This window comes from Zerene cesonia, chromosome 27 (assembly GCF_012273895.1).
Source record: "Zerene cesonia ecotype Mississippi chromosome 27, Zerene_cesonia_1.1, whole genome shotgun sequence".
Lineage (NCBI taxonomy): Eukaryota > Metazoa > Arthropoda > Insecta > Lepidoptera > Pieridae > Zerene > Zerene cesonia.
In genome coordinates, this window is record NC_052128.1 from 6,102,328 (window position 1) to 6,111,212 (window position 8,885).

The following is an 8,885-nucleotide window of genomic DNA, read 5'->3' on the forward strand; positions in this document are numbered from 1 at the left end:
ATACCTTGGTCAAATAGTACGCCGTCATGCCTTGCCTGCCCTCGTGCCTCTGTCCCCTCGCCAGGGTGAGGCCTATGATCGCATCCGCCAGTATGTGCGGATGCAGCGAAGGTCTCTCAACAGCAAGTGGTTTGGAGGAATGTGCGGCGAGCACGTGGCGGGGCCAGGCCGAGCTGTCGGCGAGCTCGAGGCCGGTGTGCCAGTGGTTGAAGGCCAGGCAGACGACCAGGTAAAATCCCTTTTCGAGCATCTTGTGGCAGCCGACGAAACCGCGTACCTGTAATAAAAAGTTTTTTTTTTATTTATGTATCGTCGGAAATGAAGGTGGTGGGTCGCCTGATGGTAAGCGCTACCATCGCCCATGAACTTTTGGATGGATTTGTGTGACCGTTTGTCGACTTAGCGTATTTCAAAACTCAACAGGGAGATATATCTATAAATCGAGAATAAAACAACTCTTTTTTTGTGGTTAAGAACAGTAGCACCTGATTTATTTGACTATATCATGCATTTGAGTTTTAGCCACATAACCATATGTCCAGTTTGTGAGAATTGTATTACCTCCTCATCTCATAACTCAACTAAAATATAACAGAACATTATGGCAAGAAGGAGGGTAGTTTGAGAAGTCATACCTGTCGCTTGCTGTGCGCAACAAGTTTGCCGACCTGTGCGCTCGGGCCGGATTTCGTTCTGAACACCACAACGCATAGATCGAGTTGCGAACGTTGACTTTTCGCTGAGTTTCTGAAAAGAAAAAGTTTTTAAAAAGGTTCAGGATGGGAGATCTTAAAAAAAAACCTATTTCATGAGCTTTTTACTAGGACTGGGGTGGAACTTTCAATAAGTAGTCCTATATTATTATTTCCTGATTAATGTTACTAACTGAATGAGAAGTAAAAATAATTAAAACGATGATTGTCTTTTGTTGCTGAAATCTTGCATAATGGAATAAATACAACATAGTTAGTACATATGAATTTCAGTAATTTTAAAGGCGACTACTAGACAGGCATTCAAGATAAATTTGGTCGCATATAATAGAAACATCATCATCATCAGCCCATATATTTTCCCACTGCTTGGACACAGGCCTCCTATGAGGGTTCAAGCCATAATCTACCACGCTGGCCAAGTGCGGGTTGGCAGATGTCACATGTCGTCGAACTTTTAATTCTTGGACATGCCGGTTTCCTCACGATGTTTTCCTTCACCGTTAAGCAGTGGTGATGTTATCCACATGCGCAGATAAATTAAAAAATCAATTTATTTCCTGCACGCTCGCCCGGTCTCGAACCCCGCCTTATCGATTTTGAAGTCCGAGGTTCTCACCACTGAGCCACCACTGCTTAAATAGAAACATATTCTCTTTCATTTGTCCTTATTCAAAGTTACTCGATTACTTTATTACGCTTAAATAAAACTCAGCCATAATTTCAATTTCAGTTATTGTGGCGATAGATTGATTACCTCTGGCCTTCCTGGAATAGTGTGAAATCCACTTCGGTGGGTTGTGTGGCGGTTAGCAGCAGACAGGTGAGGTGCCGCGTGGAGGACATGGGCGGCAAGATGCCGGCCAGCCGCACCTCGTGCCAGCCGGCTCGCACCTTGCATATGTCGATGCAGTCGAAGTATCTGGAGGTATTGGACATGTTTGGGGGATTAAAAACCTGACTATATTCGCGGTTGGGTTGCTGAAGGTAGAAACAAAGATTAATAAACTTCACTACATAGTATAAAACAAAGTAGCTTTCTGCAAGTAATTAAATGCATACAGACAAGATTATCACGAAAAAAAAAGCTTTGATACAGTTCATAATCGGTAATGAAAATCTTATAGAATTTATATCGAATGGAGCTGTTACAAGAGATTTACTGTAGCTGTTCTGTATAATATTGGTAGGGTTCCGGAAACAACTAGAAAAATCAAGAAGACACATATTAAAAATTCATGTTATTGAATACTTTGTTACTTTGTAAACTTTTTTAACATTAGTTACTGCAAAAGTATAATTGGTGTAAGTCAATAATGCAATGGGTATAGATATTTGATGTGCAAAAACAAAAAAAAATAATAAATATATAAAAACATGTTGAGGGCAGGGCCCGCAAGAGGGCGGCGACTCACCGCAGCACGTCCTCGAAGCTGATCCAGAAGACGCCCTGGTCCCGGTCGGCGCTGCAGGCGGGCAGCTGGCGCCGCAGCAGCTCGGGCCACGCGGCCGCGCCGCGCCACGTGTAGTGCCCCCACGGGTTGCGCAGGCGCAGCAGCCGCACCGGCGGGTGGCTGTCCGTCAGCTCCACCACGTCCAGCACCGAGTACGCGTGCCGCGGCCGCAGCCCCAGCCGCTGGTACTCCTCCTCGTCCACCTGTCCACGCGAACGCCGCTTTAATCACGTGAAGCTAAAACACTTTTTAATTCGAGCACACTTCGGTACGAATTGGGCCAGCTCGCACCGGGGAAGTACGTAACGTAGGTACTTCTTTCCAATCGTCCCTTCAGCGGCAGCACCATCGTAGAAGCACTACCAAGAATGTTCATGGGCGAAGGTGATCGTTTACCATCAGGTGAACCAGCAGAGCGCTTAACATCGGCTTCCAGTGAGGCTATAGCCAATGTTACAGGCCGAGAGGCCAGAGCCGCGGCGTGTCACCTTCATGTTGCCGCCGCCGCAGCTGGCGCCCATGAGGAAGCAGGCCTGGCGCGAGGACAGCAGCTGCGCCCACACGAGGTCGCGGTCGAGCTGCTCGAGCGGCGCGCCGCCCGCCGCGCCGCCCGCGCCGCCCGCGCCGCCCGCCTGCAGCGACACCGACTCGCACGGCGCGCCCGTCAGCGTGCACAGACCTGAACGTGCCTCCTTATTTACACTATAGACTATGGGACAACGCACCAAATACACTATTACACTATGGACCATGGGACATTCGACGTGAAGCAGACCGGAAAAGAAACCAAATGTTTACGATTGTAGTGTACGTATTTTTTTTTGCGACAGATCAAGCAAATGGAACAGGTGGGCCACCTGATGTTGCGTGGTCACCATCGCCCATAAGCAATTATAAGACAACAGGTGTTACAGGTGCTTTCATGGCCTTTGAGAGACACATATATGTCCTCTTCGTGAAGGCCCCAATGTCGTAATTGTATTATCATTGTATCGATATTTGAGTACCTTCGTATATTATTAATACAAATACAAGTTTTTTTTTTTTAATTTGGACAACAGATCAGCATGCACTTCATCAAAGCCAATACAATCGTAAATAAAGTCACTTAAAGACCAGTGTAAATAGTTTAATACATTGTTAAGGCCGGATCACGGATGGATGTACACATCAAATAATGCTTAGGACCTTCCAAGGCACATGTATTTAGTTTTCTGAAATTATGTAGCATTTTGCGTTATATCGGGTTATGAAATTACCACACACATTGCATTTTTAAACAAAGAATATAACAATTCTACAAGCTATATTTTTCACACAAAATAATTTAAATGTGATTACATGAATAGGGGTTTCCAAAATAAGTCAAATAAAACAGAATATTATAGTTCTAACAACATTACCTTCTATTGCTCTTCCAGACACGAGGGCTTCATAACATCCGTGTAATTTAGCGACCGCTTTCTCTATTAACGGAACCCAGAGTTGCTTTCTTTTTGCCTGTTGTAAATCAAAGAATATTTTAGTGTCGCAATTAACATACATTTTACTCCAAAATACCTATTGTAATGACGAAAACGATTAAGAAATCTATTGAATTGAAAGTTTGTATAGTTTCAGTACATAAATTTCCTTTTGTCAGAACTAACCGTTAGGTAGCAAAAATTATCAATCAAAGTTAATTTAATTGAAAATATTTCCTATCAGAGGGTAAAACGGGTATAACGCGCCATAACGCGTTACGTAACGTACGTACGGAACTCATTACGTAACGCATTATAGCGCGTTTGCATAGCTATCCCACCTCTCACGCATATGGTTAGATTGGATGTCTTTTTACCATAAAATATTGTGTGTTTTATACACCCTCCCCCCCCATTGCACCACACACACACACACACACACACACATCACCCACCTGCGAGTACACCAGGTGGCCCTTCTTGTTGCAGGGCAGCTGATCGTCGAGGGTGAGCGTGAGCCAGCGGCCGTCCTTGCACAGGCGCAGCTGGTAGGCGCCGCGCTCGGGCTCGGCGCGCACCACCACGCTGCGCACCAGCGCCGACCGCTCCGCCAGCACGGCCAGCGCCGACAGCAGCCAGCAGTTGCCGAGCACGCCTGCCGAATTGCATGTGACGGTGAAGTGGATAGTCTTGTTGCTTTCAATTAAATTCTCATTAATATTTCAATTTTCAGTTTTATAGCGTTGAAATGCTTTAATAATAAGAAATTTTTAAAGAAGAGAAAAGACGACTTTCGCCTTTTTCTACTTTTACAAAATGGTTAACATAGAAGTTTTGATGCTATGAAACTAAGACAAATAAGAAAGGAAGACCTTGCCTACAGCTGTCGTATGAGTAAGAGCAAGGGAAGCCTCTACTGACTGGACGACTGGCTTCGTAACGCGTTACGTAACAAAGTTATTTACCCCCTATATTTTACTTTATTATCACTTAAAAAATAACACTTCGATTAACTATCACTATGACGTTAATAAAAGATGCAGTTTCCATACCTTGTGATATATCCGACGGTCTCGGGTCCCGGAACACAGCCCAGGGCAACCTGTGGTCCGCGTCCACGTGTATCTGGTGAGGGCGAAGCCACCGCGCCGCCGCACCGCTCTCACCAGCGCCATTGTAGTAGAGGGAACGCGCGGACGCTGGGAACGATTCGTCCACGTACATCTCGCCTGTCTGGAATTTATCAATGCTTTAATTAAAAATTTAAATTTAAAAATGGGCCGTAAATATGTATGTTTCAAAATACGGATCATGTGAGTAAGAAAAACATATATAAACGGTAAAACACATTTGTACGTCATGACTGTGTGTTCATACAGAGAGCAAGCTAGAATGCAAGAACCCAAGAACGACTTGTTCGAGTTTAGGTAAACGCTCAGTTACTCTCTCTTAAAACCACCCAGTAGTACATAAGCACAGAATAAATTATAAAATACCACAATTTCATACATTAAAAAAATATATCATCGTTGTTATCCGAAGAGAAAGTTAAACAAATATTCAATTACTACCTGCGCCCCGCGGTTTCACCGCGTAAGTCCGTATCCCGTAGGAATGTCGGGATAAAAAGTAGCCTTTATGTTATTCCAGTTGTCCAGCTATCTACGTAGCAAACTTCATTGCAATCGGTTCAGTAGTTTTTGCGAGAAAGAGCAACAAACTCACACACATCCTTACAAATTAGTCGGAAGTAGGATAGTAGGAAGTAGGATTATTATATTCAGAAAATTAGATTTTTTTTTTTTCAACTGACCGCAGCACATTGCGCCAACACCTCTTGCCACTGCGTCCAAGCGTGACTCTCTTCCCTCAACCGCAATATTTCCATCGGAGTGCTTTCCTGCCTCTCTCCGTCCGAACCCTCTGCTATGGAAGAGAAGTTATATTGTTAGACGGGTTAACAAGTTACGCCAGGGAAATAAGTTGGTTAGAGAATGTAAGAATGTACTTTGTATGTACTTTTTTCCATTAGTAACATAATATAAACTACCTGTTGCCCGTAGCTTCGTCCGCGTGGTCAAAATAAATTTTCATGGTACAAAGTTTCACACCCCATTTTATCCCTTAGGAGGTTTTAGGAGTTTATAAAAATTCTTACAATTAACAACTAACGTGACTAACATACGAATCTTGAATCTAATTCGTTTGTCGGAGTTTTCTCTATGTTTTAATTTTTAGTTTTTTTTAGAGAGTAAATTGTTTTACTAAGAATACAACGCATGCAATATAACGCATAACGCATGCCCACTATCTAACCTGCAGGTAAGCGAGGGTATAGCCTCAGATGGAACGCACATATCTAGAACATTTTAAAACCAAACGAACCCCACATTTACTCTCCATCCAGGCTACTTACGTGAATCATCATCATCCAAACTGGGCTGGTCCGGGGCGGCTGGCAATAACCGAGTTTTGGGCGACTGACACATCTCGCACGAGATGGCGCTCGCACTGTTCATGTACGTGCATTCGGAGCACGGCCACTCTGTTGTTTCTGGTCTGGGATATAAATTCGTGTGTTAATAAATACTATGGATCATCTTATTTTCTTGCGTTTTATTTTATGCGAGTATTATACATTAAGAAATTAAAGACTTTCACGGATTTTAAACGCGATTTATTCATTATATTATTAACCCGACGTTTCGAACATTTTACAGCGAGCGTGATCACGGGGAGACTGTTTTTCACTGACTGTCTTATTCTCGCGTCTTCTCATGTCTTATCGCGTTTAAAATCCGTTAAAAAGTCTTTAATTTCTAAATGGATCATCTTTACTTGATAATATAATAATTGCGAAAAAACTCTCTGTCTATCTGTTTGTACCGTCTCTTTTTCGCGTCTGAACCACTGAATCAATTTGAATGTCATTTACACAGACAGATTATGATGACCACAGATATATTATGATATAGTGTGGTTGTTGAAAACACTTATTAAATACATTATTTACAATATCGAAAGAGAAAACAAATGCTGAAAAAATATTTAAAAAAAAGGCCGCCAAACCAAACTAAGAAATTTTCCACATTCGTCTTATTGTAATTCTCAGGATAACAGCCTTAGAGGATACTTACTTGGCATCAGGCGGTGGTGTTTTATGTCTTGAGCCGCGGCGAGGCAAGGCCGGAGTACCGCGGGCCCCGCGTCTAGGCGAAGGACTTCGCCCCGCTATATCAGAAAAAGGATTCGATTAATTAACAAAGTGGCTGTAAATTTTAATTCTTCTAGCAACCAATACATATCATGTTTCCTTTCGTTTTTGTAATAATTTGGAAACAATTAATCGATTTTTTGCCAGTACAATTATTATGTTTACAAAACGAGTGTGACTTTATTTATCGCTAAAATAGTATTTTAGGTAATCTATTTTTTTTTTTACTTTAATTTTACGTTTTTTTCTGTATTTTTGATTGACACATTGGCATTCATATTATCTTTCACGTAGGAGGAAGACCACCATGCTTCTCGATCTGCTGCATGCTTCTGATCGATTTAATATATCTCGCTCGTTAACATAAATAAACCTATACAGGATGTCTCATCAATAAATTTGGGACACTCTGTATAGCGCTATCCGACTCACCGGCCGCCACGTGGTTGTCAGTTGGCACCGCGTGTTTGGGCACGGGCGGCGTCTTGCAAGCCAAGCAGAGATTCGCAGACATGGGATTGCGGAGTGTACATGAGCTACACGACCTGTGATAGATTAATAATCGTATTTAAGGCTATAAAAAATGACGTAAACCTAGATATCTTATTATTACAAATGCTCAACTACAACACCAATGTCCAAAAGATATTATTTTTAATTCATGCAAATTTTCACAAGTTGGTAAACCGTCATTCTATAAAACTACCACCGAGACATACGTCCTGTATAAAACTGGCACCAAGGATATTGATCTATACACTAAATAAATACTCGCAATTAGCACTCCAAACAGTGCCGAGGTGTTGTTCCTCAGATATACTGAGCGGCTTCTGTTGGCGCACGCGCACATCATTTTATTATTTCTTTTGTATTCTCATAATTTTCTGTTTTTTTTATGTTATGTTATTATTTGTGTTTGTATGTCATAAAGTACATGGTTCTTTCTTTCAAACAATCCCCATACCGTGCCACCGAGCCCAACAAATATCTCACCAGAAGCTCTGCGCAGTGGGTTTGGAGCCCGCGCAGGCGGCGCACGCGCTGGCGCTCGCTTCGTTCACCAGCGTGCAGCGGGAACACGACCACGTCAGCTCGGCGGCTGGTGTGGATGTATCTGAAAATCGAGATTTTCGGTATATTATGGATGTGTTTTTTGCGGTCACCATCCCCCAGTGTGGTCATTAAGCTTGGGAGAATTACCCTCGTAAATATTTTGAAAAGAATATAGATTCGAAACCTTTTTCAAAACACTGGAATAAACATAGTTTTGTTATTACTGTACTTAAAGTAAAGTTTTGCCTAGATTGCCTATGGATTGTTCTTTAAGAAACATGCTTGAAGAAAAAATGATTTTCTTTCTTTTTTATTTATTACTTACAAATCTTTATGCACTATGAGCACTTTGTGGTATGTAACTACATTATTTATCAACAAAAGCTCTTTTGTGAAGTAGTTTTCTACCGACGTGAAATATTAGCACGCAAATGTTTCGTACGAATCGGCGAATAGGGGAGCCGGAGACCGTTTCCTTTTCCTCACCCTACCCCGTCAATTCCTTATTATCATTATCACCAACTCACCAACAGCAAACAGGAGCTCATCACTGTTCAAATCATGGTCCAGAGAAGCTATAGGCACCGTCAACTTTTTGGGTTGGTCTGGACGATTTAGTTCAGCTTTAGCGCCGCTTGCTTCGGACGAATTTAATCTGAAATTGAGAATGTTACTATAAGTTTGGTAATATACTTAGTCTGGCCATAAATACTGTTACACTTAATTATAAAAAAATATTACATTTGAATTTCGAATCTGTCATTTTTATACGATTGTTCATTGTGTTTTCTCATTTTGGCGCCAATACATTGTAAAATATTTTGCGATATTAAAATGGTGTGGGGTGATAAAGAGAACCGAAATTACACAAAGTAGGTATGGAGCCAAATGCAATTTTTAAAACTCTCCACTACACTTGGTATTAGTAAAATGTTTGTGTACCGGGCTATTAATAGGTACAATGAGACCTCCTCTGTTTGTGACAGAA

The 8,885-nt window shown here is 41.9% G+C and overlaps 1 protein-coding gene across 1 annotated transcript in view; it reads right to left on the reverse strand.

Annotated features, from left to right (window-relative positions):
* Positions 1-8,691, reverse strand: part of LOC119837292 (calpain-D-like) — a 10,006-nt gene extending 1,315 nt beyond the window's left edge. Inside the window, exons 1-15 of the mRNA XM_038362809.1 lie at positions 8,639-8,691; positions 8,425-8,570; positions 7,838-7,958; positions 7,277-7,389; positions 6,768-6,861; positions 6,047-6,189; positions 5,444-5,556; positions 4,683-4,863; positions 4,086-4,285; positions 3,571-3,667; positions 2,656-2,846; positions 2,129-2,370; positions 1,471-1,635; positions 636-747; positions 5-277 (exon numbers count right to left, since the gene is read on the reverse strand). Coding sequence (XP_038218737.1) covers positions 5-277; positions 636-747; positions 1,471-1,635; positions 2,129-2,370; positions 2,656-2,846; positions 3,571-3,667; positions 4,086-4,285; positions 4,683-4,863; positions 5,444-5,556; positions 6,047-6,189; positions 6,768-6,861; positions 7,277-7,389; positions 7,838-7,958; positions 8,425-8,570; positions 8,639-8,691 — 2,244 coding nt within the window. The remainder of the gene's footprint in view (positions 1-4; positions 278-635; positions 748-1,470; positions 1,636-2,128; positions 2,371-2,655; positions 2,847-3,570; positions 3,668-4,085; positions 4,286-4,682; positions 4,864-5,443; positions 5,557-6,046; positions 6,190-6,767; positions 6,862-7,276; positions 7,390-7,837; positions 7,959-8,424; positions 8,571-8,638) is intronic.
* Between the last annotated feature and the right edge of the window lie 194 nt (positions 8,692-8,885).